This window comes from Pyrgilauda ruficollis, unplaced genomic scaffold, assembly GCF_017590135.1.
Source record: "Pyrgilauda ruficollis isolate IOZ18807 unplaced genomic scaffold, ASM1759013v1 scaffold32, whole genome shotgun sequence".
Taxonomy (NCBI): domain Eukaryota; kingdom Metazoa; phylum Chordata; class Aves; order Passeriformes; family Passeridae; genus Pyrgilauda; species Pyrgilauda ruficollis.
Window position 1 is genome coordinate 2385364 of NW_024524600.1, and position 16809 is coordinate 2402172.

A 16809-nucleotide genomic window follows, 5' to 3' on the forward strand; every position below is an offset into this window, starting at 1 on the left:
GTGCTCCGGGCAGGATGCAGTGAAGCCTCAGGGCTTTCCAATCGCTGAAGTTCTCACTTTGAGGACAAAAATGCCAGGCTGCATTACTGCAAGCCAGGACATGGCCTCTGGCCTTCCACCTTCCCTCCTCTGTGCCTGTTTGACTGGTCCCCCTTCCCATTGTTTCTGACTCAGGTGAGAAGGCTGAGTTAGGTTTTTTCCATCTCGGTTTAAGAAAAAGGGTGAATGTTTTTGAAAGGTTTAACCCTCTTGTTCAGCTGTTTGAGCCATTAAAATATGAAAACACTTTCCCTGTGCCTGTTCTCAGCTCTGCAGCTGATCTTTTGAGCTGCTGCCACTACCTCAGCCCCGGAGCATGTGGGCAGCCTGACGCGGACAGGTTTGTCTCAGTTCTCCCTGTTTCAGAGTGGGAACACTTTTACTGCAGCTGTCTGGGGACAGCTTGGATTTCCAAAATCTTTATTATGCCTTTACAGTACAGCTAGGGAGAAAGGAAAAATTTTTTGTACCTCCCCGTCGGGGAATCGAACCCCGGTCTCCCGCGTGACAGGCGGGGATACTTACCACTATACTAACGAGGAACTGTACAACTACGATCCGTTCAGTACTGCTCACATTCTGTTTGGCCATTCACACGCCAGTGAGGGCCAACCATGCGTCTTACTTCACCCACTCCCCTTCTCTCGCAATGCACCATGGGTTTTGGAGTTCTCACGCCGTTCCCCCGCCCTCTCCGCGCGGAGGGCGGCACTACACCTCCCAGGGGCCTCCCCTGCCCCCCCCGCGGCGGGCTCTGTGCTGCACGGGGTGGCACGGCCGGGCAGGGCGAGCAGACGGCGCGCGAGCGATGGCGGACCCGAGCTCGTTCGCGTCTCCCGCGTGCTGCCTCACGCGGCACCTCCACCTGCGCTGCCGCGCGGACTTCGGCGCGCGGGTGCTGCGGGGCACGGCCGCCCTCACGGCGCGCGCGGAGCGCGAGGCGCTGCGCTGCCTGGTAACGGCGGGGGGGGGGGGGGGGGGGGGGGGAGGGGTTTTTTTTTTTTTTTTTTTTAAGCCCTGTGACAGCTTCTGTTAACCTGACTTAAGACAGACCTGGTGTTTGTAGTCATCTGTTTGACTGATAAGTCAAAGACCACATCTGTTGTTGAAGGATTTCCAAGACTTGCTGCAGGTTGAAGACAGGGGCGGTGAGGGCGGGGGGCGCGAGGGGACCGCGCGGACCGTGAGGGGCGAGCCCGGAGCCCGCGCCGCTGCCGCCTTCCTAATCCTCCCCGTCCTTCCCTCGGCCCGTCCTTCCCCGTCCCGCTCCGTCCTTCCTTCCTTCCTTCCCCGCCGCTTGGCCCTCCTCGGACCCGCCGCCCCTGCCTGCTGCTCGGCTGGAGCCTGACAGCGCCTCGCAGCCCCCGGTTCCCGCTTAGCCCCCCAGAGCCGGCGCGGTGCGCAAGGGAACGGCAAGATTGTCTCTTCCCTTTAAAGCGGCGAAGAGCAGGCTGCCGAAAAGATGGGCATAAATCACTGGAAATCTAGATTTAGATCTCTTTTTCGCCTGTGTGTTTCGTTATGCCGACTGCTTTCTCTGTTATCTCTGGAAATAGGCAAGGGAGCCTCCTAAACTTCGCATTATATTCGAAATTCGGGGGTTCTGGCCTTTTGTCATGCTGACTCCATAAGATCCTTTTGTGCTTGGCTCTTATTTATTTAGGGTAAAAGCCCAGTCCTAATAGTAATAAAGACTATCGCCTCATTCGTGCTAAAAATGAGTACTGCACTATTCAATTCACCTTCCATTGCATGAAGGTCTGGATTTGCAGTGGCGCGTTCCAGGACTGAAGCCTTAGCAGGGGCTTTTATACCGTTCTCCTCACTCCCTAGCAGTACTGTGGAGTTGTTACCTTTGTAGTTTTTCTTAATAAACTCGCTTCTATGGTTAGAAGTTGGTTTTCTTCCTCTTTTCCCTCCGGCTTTCCCAGTTCAGTGCTGCTCTCTTAAAATGCTGGTTCCAGGTAGTCAACACAGTCAGCTTTTCTGGTTTTACTTAGAAAATACTTTTTCCTTCAGAGGGACTTGTGTTTAAGATTTCATAGTGCTGCATTTATTATTTTACACTATTTAACTGGTATGCAATATGTTCTTTATCACAGGTCCTGGATACAAAAGACGTACAGGTATTCAAAGTGACTGTAAATGGACAGGATGCACAATTTGCTTTTGGAGAAAAGCACAGTTTCAAGGGGACCCCTCTAGAAATCACATTTCCAAATGAACTAAGAAGGTACACACTTTTGCCTGCTCCTTTAGGTGGTTTTGAAAATGCACTGTATAAGCTGCTTGTCTGCCTGTAGGGTTGTTGAGTAAAGCTTGCAAAGGGACTTACAAATTAGAATCAGGGTATTGCATTCATTTGGTAGGATCTTATAGATTAGTGTCACATTTGGCTTTCAGTAGTCAAAACTTTGGAAGTGTTTGTACCTGTCCCCAGACCTTGTATCACGTACAAAATTAGGACCTAAACTGAGTAGCAAAATTATATGAAATGTATCACAATTTTTCCAGTGCTTCTCATCAGTAATATTGTTTCTGCTTTAACTACCTGGTTTAGAATTGCTACAGTGTGGAGCACGTGGAGCAATAGCCCCAGTTGGACCTTCTTTTATACAAGGGCTGGTTCTGCATTTCTGTAGAACTTCAGGTTACCACTATGATTAGATAGGAGCATGTTTTCAAATAATCAAAGTTTTATTTTGTTGGAACTTGAGTTTCAGCAGCATGATAGAGAGTGAACTAACCATGGTCTACCTCTTAAGGTGCATGAATTAAAAAGGTGTTGCCAAATTACAGTATGTTTTTTGGCAGTTTGCTTTGTATGTTGTAATTCAGTGGTATCTCAGTCCTCCATGGTGCCAAAGCTGAAAGCTGTGATTGTATAAGGAAGTTCCCTTGTTTGAATACACTTGAATATCAAGTTGCTTCTTACTTCTTATTGTTTGGTTTTTAGAACTCGTTGCTACCTCTAAAAACTCTTGAAAACTCTTTCAGTTTAGTCTGGTTTCCAAGCTTTTTTTCTTTTTAATGTTGTACACTGAATTAGTGCAGTTAAGAAACACAAATAATGAGGAAGAGAAAGGAATGTCATAAAATAGTTAACACTTCTGGTCTCTTATGAAATTGAACAAATTAAGTACTTGAGCAAACAGACCACATCAGAAATATAGGCCCGTTTCTTTTATTTGACTTTCAGCTGCCTTTTTTTTTAAGTGCTAAATTTCCTGCTAAGAAAAAAAAGAGGGAGGTGTGAGTTGTGACCCTAAGAGTTCATAATCTAGTGTGAGACATAGTCCCCCATGTAACTATCAATAAAACAATGATAGGAAAGGGTGGGAGTTACAACTGGAAGTCTGATTGTTCAGAAAGCAAGGTGCCTTATGGTAATAGCAGTTATTTTCTCTTTTCTTGTCTAATATGTACTTTGGAATAAGTTATAAACCAGGAATCTGGTTATAAACCATATGTGTACACCTGGTCAGCTTATCTAGTGTCCAACTCCTCTGATTAGCTGAAGTTTGTTCTGATTTATGGCTGGATTATTTTTTCCAAGACTGTATGTATAATCTGGAACTTTCTGAGAACAGAAGCAAGTACTTCCATGTGCTTTGGGTGTCAGTGATGGTTAAGACATGTTTTTAATAAATAAGAGTATGAGTGTGTCAGGTTGGTGTGTGCTCTCTCGTTAGCAAACTGACACCTGTCTTACACATAACTGTTAGTTTTTACTTGACACCAGCTCTGAAACCCTGAATAAAATCTGAGCATTATTTCTTTTTCTTGTTAACTCCAACTGTTAATAGAATTAATTCTGTAATTACTAATAATTTTCAGGGTGTTTTTTTCTTCTTAAGGATAATACTTACAGAACATTAATGTCAGACACAAAATCTAAAATTTTTTATGTACAGAATGCTTATTCTGTGTTATTCAGTCATGTATCTTCTTATGCATGGCTTTGTACTTTTTTCTTTGTGTATTGCAGAGGGTTTTTTACACTTACATGTACAAGGTTACTTAGCTGTGAAAAAACTATGTACATGTAGCTGGCCCAAATAGTTTAAAGAAAAGGTCTGTTCTCTCCTTGAAGAGAGAAGAGGAAAAGTTTCTGGTTAGTAAAACAATAATAAAAGTATTGGAATGTAAAAAATGAAATCAGCTAGCAATTTTTAATACCCTAATTGAAAGGGAATTACTGCTTTTAGTATGATACTTGTTCTCATTTTTAATGCTTTTGAGACAGTGCTGCAGACCTGTTTTTCAGACATCTTTGCAGAGGAATTTCAGTGTGATCAGGATTTATGTCAAAACAGTCTGACTGTGTTCTTTATTACACAGGGGACAAGAAGCAATTGTTGAAATCTCTTTTGAAAGCTCTCCACAGTCTTCAGCTCTCCAGTGGTTTACTCCAGAGCAAACTTCTGGAAAGAAACACCCATTCCTCTTCAGCCAGTGCCAGGTTGAGTTCATTTTTTCCAAACTTCTTGACATACCACTGTAATTTCCCTTGGTTTCTAAAGAACTGGAGAGAAAGGCTAGAAAGGGGAAGAGCAGCAGCCTGTAACTTCTAGCTGTGTGTGTCAAAGGTGCTAAATGAAAACACTTATTGTCAGGATGTTGTTGAGATTTTATTATATGTTTACAGTTTGGTAATTCTGGAACTGCTTAACCACTCCAGTACCCTTGTTGAAGAGCATATGGCCCTTTACAACCAATACTTGTGTCTATTATCTGCCTTACCCAGTATTATTCCTTTTACAAAGGCCTGTAAGCTCTAAGTGATAGAAGTACTGGATTATAGATAATGAATTCTCTGGAGGAGCTGTACAGACTTGCACTATAGTGTATTAATTGATTTATTTCTAGTCCTCTGCATTAGAAAGACAGTTTTGTTTTATCTTCTTTTCCTTTCTCCCTCTCTAGGCTATCCACTGCAGAGCCATTTTTCCATGCCAAGACACACCTGCTGTGAAACTAACCTACTATGCAGAGGTAGATGAACCTAAGTCATGTGTCTTAACTGAAGACAATTGCTACAGTGGGTGAATTTATATTGGTCAGGGGTTTTTGGTAGCTGCTAGCATGTGGCCTAATACAAAACCAGAATATTAATTTTCAGCTTAATGTGAGAGGAAGGAACTGATCGTCGCTGTGGCAGTTCTCTAACTTTACCATTTCCTTTTTGTATATGTCAACTCTTTTTTCATTGTTATGTATCTATTTGCAAAAGGAAGTAAAAATGCAGTAGTAAGAAAGAAAGATGCTCTAAAATCAGGAAAAGCTGACAGTAAGACAGCAAAGCATGCTGTGAAATAAAAAACACTTGAAAAGGCTCTTATGTATGCCATAAGTAATATATTCTGGTATATAGCTAGGGGATATTTGCAGTCCTGGTGTAAATAGTTTTAAGGAAGCAAAAAGCAAGATAGATGTGCACTGTGACATTACAATTCAGTTGTCTGAATTCTGTTGGAGGTACTCCTCTGATTAATTCAATATTGCCTGTCTTCATGACAACATTTTCCATATGCCTTATGTTCTACTTGACAGAGATGACCTAACAACAGAACAAATCTGGGCTGCTTTTTGTTATCAGCTGCTTGTAGTAGGGAGTGCCAGCTGCGTTGCTTATGGTTGGGTGCCCTTTCAGATTTCCGTCCCAAAGGAGCTGGTGGCTCTGATGAGCGCCAACCGCGATGGAGAGGCGCCCGACCCAGAGGACAGCGCTCACAAGGTTTACCGCTTCAGCCAGAACGTGAGTGCTCGGGCTGGGAAATGGCTGCACAGGGTCTGCTTCCTGACCTGTGCAGCTCACAAGCGCCTCAGGTGTGGTTTTGATGTCTTGGATAAATCATGTGACTCACTAGGTCTTTGCCACTCCAGAAATGTGAGGCATTATGGAACTCCACCTCTGAGAAGACAACCAGTAATTGCTGGTGCTGGTGGTGTTTACTGGTCTTTTTTGGCATTCCCAGAAAAGCCAAATTCGAGTTTTGAAAATGTTTCAATACTCAAAACTAGTCCTGTCACAATCCTTTCTGTCTGCACTGATTTTTAGAAAATAGTGCAGATGCAAATAATATGGGAGGAAGTTTTGGAAAAGAGACCCTGCAAATTTTAAGCTCACCAAGATCTAAGCAGTGAAACTCAGCATCAGAACCAATTTTTAGCTTGAAGTTAAGCAATTCTGACAAGAAATTTTTAAAATTTTTTTTGGAATGCGAAAACTTTGGTTTCTATGGAAAGAAAGTATTTCCAGCCAATCAAAGATTACTATTCTCTGGAAGTTTTAGTAAGTGTTGCAGCTTGTCTAATAATTCCACTGCTCATAAAGCAGCAGTCCTGATTTACTATTCTAGCATTTTTGTCTCACAGTTTTTGGTGTTTATGACCTCTTCTGGTGAGCCCAGTTCATTTTGCTGAACAAGCAGATAAAATTAGCATAAGATCTGGGCTGTTGACACTGAATAACTGCAAGGAGGAATGGTATGATGTGACTGGAGGAGAGGAGGGGGTCAGAGTACTCGGAACTGCAGCAGCTGTCGGGTTTGATTTGGCTGCTGCGTGAAACCTGAGAGAGGGGAAAAAACAGTTCCCTTATCTGTGAGCTCATCAGTAGGCAGTGCTCTGCCCTCTCTGTGGAGCCAAAACATTTGCCACTCTCAGTCTAGTACAGAAGACTTCTATGTTGTCTGTGTAATCCAGAGATGAATGTTATCTAGGAATACACTGTTGATAAGCATGATGGACCTATACAAGAAATAACATTTGGTGTCATTGAAATTATGCTACACTTTCTGATACAGAAAACCATTACTTTAAAAAAAAAATACATGCTTTTCTTTAAAGAAAACACATTAAACACAAAATACATAAATGAAAAAAGACATGAAAAAGGACACACACATCACCTGATGTTGACACTGATTTGTTAGAAGAGGTGTCTGTTTCCTCAGATGAAAAAGGCAAATGCATCAAGCTCTTGGATATATATGTGTGCTGAGGCTTACCTAAAACTACTTTTTCTGCTCCTGCATAGCCAGGCTGGAAAGAAGGGTAGTGGAGAGCAACCTCTGTAAAAAAGAGTTTACAGTCGTTGACATTTGAATTTCAAAAGTCAAATTAACAAATTGGACATCAAAATGTGAAGGTGTATTGACAGTTTTTTCTTAACTCATCTATAACATAAGTCAAGGGACTTTGTTCTTTTCAATAATATGTTCTGTGGGTTAATAGGTAAAATTAAAACACAGATGATGATATGGGTATTTTAATATACAATATTTAAATGGTTTGTGGATAATAGAATAAAATTTTTTGAAATTGTGTCTCCAACTAATTATGATTTAAAGTCTTACTTATTTTACATTGTTTAAATTCAGATGAAGTGGAACTTTTACAGGGATGGCTGTATTATCCCCTTTTCTTTCCAGAGCACTTGAAGAAAGCAGTTCTCTATAAAGATACTTCAGTTAGGAGTTTTTTTCATTGAAATAAAAAAACATTTAGAGTTTTTTTAATTCCAAACATGGAAATCAAATATATACATTTAGATTTTTCCTGAATCTTTTGTCTTTAATATATTTATATCCATAAATATTCTTGTTTACTTCATTAAAGCTCTTCCTGCATCCTTCTGTGTGATAAAACTGCCCTTTATCTGAGCAGTATCTCTTAACTTCTCCTTCCGTAAAATTTAGTGGAACTGAAATGAATATGGAGAACTGACTTTCTTTTGAAGAGAAACCAAACCAGCAGGAATTTTGTATGCAGATTTTTTCAAACAGAGATGATACTTACAGTTTTGTGGGTTTTGCCTGAAACATCTGTGAAGCAAGTACATCCTGTAGATAAAGGAGTATCATTTGGGGAGAAAGAACAATGTTTTTGAAAAAACAGTGCCTGCCTTTAAGGCAGGAAACTCTGGAGGAAAACTTCTTTATTTATATACTTTTGTACTTCTCTCAGTCAGTAGTCTGATAACTGACATTACAAATAAGATTTCTTTCTTTTTCCTGTGTTCTCCACTAGGTTCCCGTACCTTGCTACTTGTTTGCTTTAGTGGTTGGAGCTTTAGAAAGTAGGTGAGTGAATCTGTACAATGTATAAATATTAATAACCACAAGAAATATTTAGAGCTTTTTAAAAAATTGTTTCTTGGTCTTATGTCTAAATTTAAAGGGTCTTAGATATTCAGTTAACCAGTTTATTTGTATCAAACTGCATGTATGTTGATTTGCTCTTGAATAATTTTTTTACTTGTGCTGTAAATTAGAGAAACAGCATAAGGAGTTCGGACCTGAAAAAGCCCTTAGTGTTTAAAATTTAGCACAGGGAATAGATCTTCTTTACTAGTTAACAGATAAGCCTTTTCTGTCAAAGGCAGAAAAGTATTGCTTCAGCTTCATTTCTCATTGGCACAAGGTTGTGTTAATCTAGGCCACAGTAATGCTTTTATATTAGGGCTTGATAGTGTTTAAAAATCTGCAAGTGGTTTTCCTGTTCCTTTGTGCTGAATAATGCATGCGTGTTGTTTGTTTTGTTTTCTAAGGCTTTGCTTCAGCAATGGGGAGGAAAAGCAGACAAAGATTCTCTAATGAGTTGCCTCTGCAACGTGGCTTACTCAAGAGCACAGTTACACATGTGCTGTCTGTATTAGTTTCCCACAGAATTACTTCTGGTTCGTACTGTCTTATTGGCATTTATTTTTACTTTCAACAGAAAGATTGGCCCAAGGACACTGGTGTGGGCTGAAAAGGAACTAGTGGATAAATCAGCCTATGAATTTTCTGAGGTGAGTAATTAACAACAACGAAAAACAGTGTTGTAAGATAACTATTTCACATAGTATTGGAAAAGAAACAGACTACAGTTCACTGTTTTGGTCATCTTTAGTTCTCCTTTCTCTACCTCCCATCCCACAAAATGCTACTATTCTATTGCAGTACAAACTTAGTACTGAAAATACATATTGATACAGTCCCATACTTGTCTTATATGTGGGACTTGCCAAGGTGAAAGGGAATGGAACATGGGATCAATAGCATATTATTTGTTCAGTGTTTGTAGTCAGAAATCATCTTAGAAACTAATGTGAATTCTTTTTTCAGGCTGAAGCTATGCTGAAAACAGCAGAAGATTTGGCAGGACCTTATGTGTGGGGACAGTATGATTTATTAGTCTTACCACCTTCTTTTCCTTATGGTGGTATGGAGAATCCTTGTCTTACTTTTGTAACTCCAACACTGCTGGTAAGTATAGCTGTGATAAAAATCAGCTTTTCCTTAGGGATTGCATATCAATTAGGTGATGGACATTAATACACAAGTTGGATTAGTCTTCTTCCTAGAAAGACCTGTAAATGTTCCTGCCTCCTTTGGAGTTAGGGAACATACAAGAAATTGCATGAAGTGATCTATTTTGAGGCTGACTTGAACCTAACAACTAACTTGTCTTTCCCTTTTCTTTTTAGGCAGGTGATCGATCTCTATCAAACGTAAGTCAAAAATAGCTTCATCTCTTTAAGTACAACACAACTTGAAGATGTATCTGAATTCCTTTATAATAAATACCTAAAAATTTGGTCTTTTTTCCTTGGGAAAATGAAAAGTTAAGGCAGTAAGTCAAGAATTCTTACAAAAGTGAGTGTTAATTTTAAGTAAACTCTGTAAAGTATCTATTTTGTAGATATAGATACAAAACCGACAGACGGAAATAATATGGGTGCCTGTATACACAGGGGGCTGCCTGAGGTTAGCTGCTCCATAACTCTTTTCCTGTCCTGTTAAACCACAACATCTGTGTACAGATATGTTTGAAAATCTCAACTGAACTGGCCTCATCAAAATGGTTAGGAGATAACTTCTTCCTCTATGTGTCTTTTTTTTCTGCGAAGTTGAATACTCTGAATGCAATTTTATTGCCTTTGTCTTTTTACTAGACTGATGTACTGCTAAACTTTAAAAAAAAAGGTTGTCTTAAACAAAGAATACTGAAATATTTGACATGGATACTTTTTAATGTATCATGCATCATTAGCTTTCCCACTGCAGAAGTTGCTTAGGTGAGAAAGCAGTATTAGTCCATCACTTGGTATTCTGTATTCTGAAATGTGATTTCATAAACAAGTTACCTACACCAAGCTGTTGATCAGTTTGGCTCTGTGGCTTGCAGGCTGGACGTTGAAAATTGTTTCTGTCAGCTAGGGTAGCATGAGTCCTCTGCTCAAAATTCATATGGATAGGTCTACAGAACTGTGAATGCTAACTGACTTGTGAACATAACATAGCAAATGAGATCCCACCAACATTTTATTCTTTCTGTTGGAATCTGATGTTTTTTTTCCAGAGGAGTCTAAATGGTGGATCTGTTTTTGTGTTTTAGGTTATTGCGCATGAAATCTCTCATAGCTGGACAGGAAACTTGGTAACCAACAAAACATGGGAGCATTTTTGGTGGGTATGATGTTCAATGCAATGCAAATCATATTTTAAGTTTAATCTGTAAAGAGACTAGCTAAATTCATCTTACCATCCTACCAGTGCTGACTTCATCAATGTCTTCCCAGGCTGAATGAGGGTCATACTGTGTACCTGGAACGCAGGATCGGTGGTCGGTTGTTTGGTGAGCAGTTCAGGCACTTCCAGGCCCTAGGAGGTTGGCGAGAGCTGCAGAATACAGTAAATAGTTTTAAAGTCATCATACGTGTTTCCCACAAATAAAATTTGTCTTGTCAGCTTTCCTAATGCTTTCTTATTAGACGATGAACAACTTTGATTCCAAGGTGTTTGATTGCTACCCAAGGTAATAGCTTCATATACTCAGATTAGATAAAGCTTTTTGAATTGTTTTAAGCTTTTCTGTAAGGACGAACATCTTTACAGCCTCTTCTGGTTGTCCTGGGTATAACTAAATTGCAGTATTACCTGTTAGCATGCTGGTAAGCAGCTGAAAGTTAATTGCAGTATTACCTGTTAGCATGCTGGTAAGCAGCTGAAAGTTAATCAAAATTGTCTGCAGCCGTAACCATCAGAATTTCCAGTGCCTCATGCCAACAACTAATTTCTTGCTGTCTAAGAGGGTTGTTTAGTTTTGTGTTTTGGTAGCATAATCAAACTTTAGTTTTCAGATATCTAGTCTGTGATATCCTACTAGTTCCCTGAGCAGCCTGAAATCTGTTCTGCCCCTGTTCAGAGCTGAAGTTTTCCTGGCACTTCTCCTTCTGTCAACAGAGGTTTTAAATTCAAAGGCTTAATGATGTAGTTCAAATAGTTTGTTAATAAGTGGATAAATATAGCCAGACTAATAGGTGCTCATGGTTAGACAGACATGATAGTAATTAACTGCTTTGAGACAGCTGGAGCACAGTGTGGTTGATTCTAAATTTTAGTAATTTAAGGTTTGTGAAGATTCAGAACTTCAGAAAAAAGAAGGAGAATGCTTTGAAATGAAGCTGTCTCAGTTTTGGATGGTTTATACCTTTATAAAAAGAATTAGTGCAGATCTGCAGGAGTGCCAGTTTTCCTAGACTGATATCTGTTCTTGTGTCTTTGACACAGATAAATACACTTGGAGATAAAAATCCTGTAACTAACCTCGTCATTAATCTGGATGAAGTTGATCCTGATGTTGCCTATTCCTCTGTGCCATACGAGAAAGGCTTTGCTTTGCTTTTTTACCTCGAACAGCTCCTTGGAGGACCAGGTAAGCATTAGTCAGATTTTATATGTTTTTGTTTTCCACCTTAATTTCAAACACTAAAATGTTTTCTGTTTTGTTAGATGTCTTCATAGGCTTCTTGAAGGCTTATGTTCAGAAGTTTGCTTATAAGAGCATAGTGACGGAGGACTGGAAAAAGTTCTTGTACTCCTACTTCAAGGATAAGGTTGGGTAGTATTTAAAACTGATTGCTTGAAACCTTTGAATTATGTGAAATTCTGACTTAGGTCAGAACTTATTTAAAGACAAGTTCTTTGTATTTCTTTTCTTTATTTCAAGAACTTAATATGTTGTAATCTGAAGCCTTGTGAAGATGGGTTTGCATTAAGATGCCTTTTTTTTTTTTTTCTTTTTGTAGAGGGGAATGCTTTGTTTTAAAGTAATCTGTATAGCATTCTTTGGGGTAATTGGAGGAATGTTATCAAAACAAATAAAAAGACTGAAAATATATATGTTTTTCTCAAAAAAAATCCTAAATTAGATTTAAAATTTAATAAGGTTTTGTGTTGCTTTGTAGGTAGATATTCTTGATAAAGTTGACTGGAACTCGTGGTTTCATGCTCCAGGAATGCCACCAGTGAAGCCTACGTAAGCTGCACTCTTCTGTAGTTCATCTTTTCCTTCTCCAGATTGCACGTGATTTTCCTAAAAGTCATGAAGCAGTTTGTAAACAGGGTGAAAGTCTTATAAATGTTTTATTGGGAAATGCCCTAGTACTATGTAGGTGCATATAGCAGTAAAAATAGTCACTCTTAATGTTTTCAGTCTTTTATTCTGTGGTTATTTATTTATGTGGGCCTTTGTTTGTAATATTTGACAGGTATGATATTACACTATCAAATGCTTGCATTGCCTTGAGCCAAAGATGGATCCAAGTGAGTGGTTAAAGAATGCTGAAGTGTCTCTATTTTGAAAAACTAATATTTTGTTACACAAAGTGAGCCATTCTCTTCTAAAATCTCTCATTTGTTGAGAGTGTGTGTATTTATAGTTACAGTATGGCTGCCAGGGATTGATTTTGCATTTCCTAGACTAGACCTTCATTGTAGAGTCAAGGGATTAGCTGTGACTTCTCTCTGTGAAGTGCAGTCCATATTTTAACAAGGCACAGAGCCAACTTCTTGTTATGCATATGTAGTAACCAAAGGGAAAATACTCTTTTTGAAACCCTGATATTATGGCTTGATTTAAAAACAAATGCCAGGGTACCTCTGCATTACTGATTATATTGTATTAGCAGTAGTTCCTCTATGGTATACTGGAGTTAGTATGCATTTCCCATCAAAAACTGGTACCTAAAGTATATTAATTAATACCACATAATTTTCTCCTAGTTTGAAGCATAAAAGTCATACAACTAATAGAGAATTCAGTGTACCCTCCTTTTGTTACTTTTGTAGCTTTTCACTGTACTTGCATCCTATCTTTTAATTTTCTTTATCTGAATCTTGCTTTTTATAGAAAAGTATTTGATTTTTCACTTAACTAACAGAAAGTCAGTGGGGATAAAAAGATCAGTGAAGAGAAAGTAAGTGAAGTGTACAAACATCAGACAGCAGCTTAAGTCCCTCCCTTCCCCTTATTGCACAGATACAAATCAGTATCTTTTTAAAGTGAAATGGCTCAAAAGAGTGGATATCAAAACAGAAAATTACACCTGATTGTATTTTGAAATACCTATTAAAAATTAAGTACCTATTCTCTTTTAGGCAAAAGAAAGTGATTTGGGCTCATTCAGCTCAGCAGACCTGAAGGAAATGTCATCTCATCAGTTAATTGAGTTCCTGGCACTGTTGCTTCTGGAGGTAAATGCACACCTGGGATGACTTGATTCTGGTATCACAAAAGCAGACATAGAAGCTCTAACGTGCTTTGAAATTAAGCTACTCTTTTTCTTTTATGTTTGCTAAATTAATTTGCTCTCAGCATGCATAGTAATTGAAAACTTCAGCCTTGCCTCCCTTATGTCTGCCTCTTCAGCTAATGAACAACAACCAAGTGTTTTGGATTGAAAGCTAAAAACAAAACCATGAGGTGTTTGAATCTGTCTGTATCAGATGTTATAGCAAATAAGCTATAAATAAAATTGAACAAAAATACTTTGTCTTGAATGTTTCAATAGTACAGAATATGGGAATTAGGTAATATTTATTCCTTGCCCCTTTCCATACACTGAAAAGATAAAAGGAACAAATGAAATATTTGTCATGGTAGGATTTCAGTTCCTTTATAGCACCAATCATCTTGAATTACTCTGTTTATTACTGAAATTCCTGGCTTGAAGTCTTCCTCTGGCTTATTTTGACTGTGCAATTTCTTTTTCAGGCACCTCTTCCATTGTCACATGTCCAACGCATGCAGGAAGTATATGACTTCAATGCTATAAACAACTCTGAAATAAGATTCAGGTTTGTTCTAGTATGGGCACTTTTAAAATATGAAATGTTTTCATAAGACAAGTTGTCCTGCTTCACCTGAGACATCCTGTTTTACAGAACTGGGGCAGGGTTTGGGTTTGGGGTTTTTGTTGTTGTTTTGTAAATGTATGTGCAGGTATCGTGCTTACTAGAGTGGTATCTTGTTATTCATGAATTGGACAAACACAGTCTAGTAGAAGAACTCAGTGGACAGCAGATAAGCTGTTCTTTATTTTAATCTGGCATGCTAGCAAAGGAACCTGATAACAAAGTATTTTAAACATATTGTATGGTTTCTACTTGTAACAAGATCAATTTATTTTTAAAACAAAATAATAGCTGGTGACATTTCATTTGGTTGGTTGGTTGTTTTATCCATTGGTCAAATGGGACAAGTGCTGTATAATTCAGTTCTGAGTGATGCAACTGGACACTCTTGTAATATAAAAAATACATAGCTGCAGAAAATAATCCTCCATTTTGGAGGAACTTGGCTGCAATCTTTTCCTGTTGTACAGAAAAGTTGATGTATGTAGTGTGCTAATAAAACACTAAATATTTGATGTTGAGCTAGAATCTCATTCCCATGATGACACAGCAGTGCTCAAAGCATTTATGGGAACAGAATCATTAGATAACCAACCACTATGCTACCACAAATGAAAATGTAAGTGCAAACTTTGTCTTCCACATCCAGATGGCTGCGTCTCTGTATCAGGTCCAAATGGGAAGAAGCTATTCCTCTGGCTTTAAAAATGGCAACAGATCAGGGCAGGATGAAGTTTACTCGACCATTGTTCAGGTAAAAGTAATCTCCAAATTGCAGGAGCTATAATGGAATGAATAATACTTGAAATGCATTTATTGTGCATGTTGAATAATACAGAATTCTCTGTATACTGTGAACAAGATTATCTTCAGAGGAACTTTCCACTTGCTGACATTTTTTTGCATAGAAAAAAGCTTAGGATGCACATTAAGGCAGGGCTTTTGAGGGAAAAGTAAAACCTTGGGAAAATTCCTGTTGTATTATTTTCCTGGTTTTTTGTAATGGTGCCTCCCCCCACTCCTTTATTTACAGGGATCTTTACAGTTTTGACAAGAGTCGTGATCTGGCTGTCAAGACATTTCTGGAGCATAGGGCCTCTATGCACCCCGTCACTTCAATGCTTGTGGGCAAAGACTTGAAGCAGGACCAGTGACAAATGTACCTATTTCTTTGAGATTTTTGTGTTGCTGAAAGAAGAGACTGATTGCCCAAACCGTTGATATGCGTGCTTGATTATACCATAAAATGCTCTGCTGCTTTGGTACTTATGTAACTTAAAATTAATTTTCCAAATCAAGTTCAGTACTGTTGCAGTAGATAGCGCTGCCAGCAGGCTCCAACTACTCCCAGACTCTGACTCCAGCAGGCTCCAACAACAGCCCCTCACAGCAGGGCCAGCAAAAAAAGCTCTTCCTTTTCTGTCTCTCTCCTTCTTTGTGTCTCCTCCTCGACCAGCTAACCTACTCTTTTATAACATTCATCCTCATTGGACACAGCCTTGTCCCATTAAGGGCAAGGCAGTTCCTCCTCTTTGATAATTAGCACAGCTGTAATTCATCAGGGGCAAGGTTGCTTGCAGTCCATTCTCCTACACTTTCTATTTTGCATTTCTGACTAAAGCAGCAAAATTTCTACATCTCTGGAATTGAGAGAATGTCTTGATTACAAGCAATTTTTAGAATAAACAAAAACTGTTCTGAGATGTGGTCATTTGTCAGTGATAGAATTGAAGAACTTGGAAAATTAATTGGTGGATGGTATGGCTCTTTGTGCACAGCATTCTTTTCCGTAGCACAGTGGTTGAAACTTCAAGTACCAAAATAATAAAAAATAAATCTTTTCATTCCCTATTTGTCTGTCTTGTCTGTGTATTGATCTATCAAAAAGTTTTGATTTAATAGTTTTGTTTTATTTATTCTACTTTGTTGTGGGAGAAATTTTTATTATGAGTCCAAGAGGACAATGAAGACCAAAATGGTTTTTCAACCCACTATTTATTTTTCTAAACTTATTATTGTAGCGGGGGCTAAGGCCCAAGACTTTTCTTGCCCAGTTTGAGTCTTTCAATATTTGGATTTTTTAACTAGTTCTGGGCACCACCCCTCATGCTCATATAACAAATGGAGATAAGTTCAAAAACAATGGGAGAGCTGGTTTTGCTGTATTTGTTAGAGCAGTTGCAGCCAATGGTTTAGATGATGCTGTGGCAAATGCTGCCATCTCTAGGCTGTCTTGCAGCGAGTTTGATAAGAACAGTTTGATAAGAAATTAAATCTGTTGGCATAGAGGTATGTCACTCCATATCAAGGAGTGACAAACAAAACCAAAAAGTGCTGGCTTAGGGGAGGAGAGTGGCAGTATAATCTGGCAAAAGGCTTGGTTTAAGTCTAGCACTTAGGACGAGAGGGAGCCTGTCAGCTGGTTTACTTCAGAGTTTTGATCCATATAAGCTTTCAACTTGTGGTTTAAACCCAGGCAGTGACTAATCCCCACACAGCCACTCACTCTCTCCCCCATCGCATGGGATGGGGGAGAGAATTGAAAGAGTAAAAGTGAGTAAACTCATGGGTTGAGATAAAGAAA

The 16809-nt window shown here is 39.1% G+C and overlaps 1 protein-coding gene and 1 non-coding gene across 2 annotated transcripts; one reads left to right on the top strand and one right to left on the bottom strand.

Moving 5' to 3' along the window:
* Positions 1 to 509: 509 nt before the first annotated feature.
* TRNAD-GUC lies at positions 510 to 581 on the bottom strand. Its single transcript has one exon. It is a non-coding gene; the product is annotated as a tRNA-Asp (tRNA).
* Positions 582 to 767: 186 nt separating this feature from the next.
* Positions 768 to 16074, top strand: LTA4H (leukotriene A4 hydrolase). The gene is made up of 19 exons (XM_041474429.1): positions 768 to 994; positions 2142 to 2272; positions 4381 to 4501; positions 4966 to 5034; positions 5693 to 5797; positions 8074 to 8126; positions 8764 to 8836; positions 9153 to 9293; positions 9515 to 9538; positions 10426 to 10496; positions 10610 to 10721; positions 11601 to 11745; positions 11823 to 11926; positions 12278 to 12348; positions 12581 to 12635; positions 13470 to 13565; positions 14086 to 14168; positions 14875 to 14979; positions 15259 to 16074. The coding sequence occupies exons 1-19, from the start codon at positions 848 to 850 to the stop codon at positions 15377 to 15379; spliced, it is 1827 nt and encodes a 608-aa protein (XP_041330363.1). The 5' UTR covers positions 768 to 847; the 3' UTR covers positions 15380 to 16074.
* The last annotated feature ends 735 nt before the right edge of the window (positions 16075 to 16809 follow it).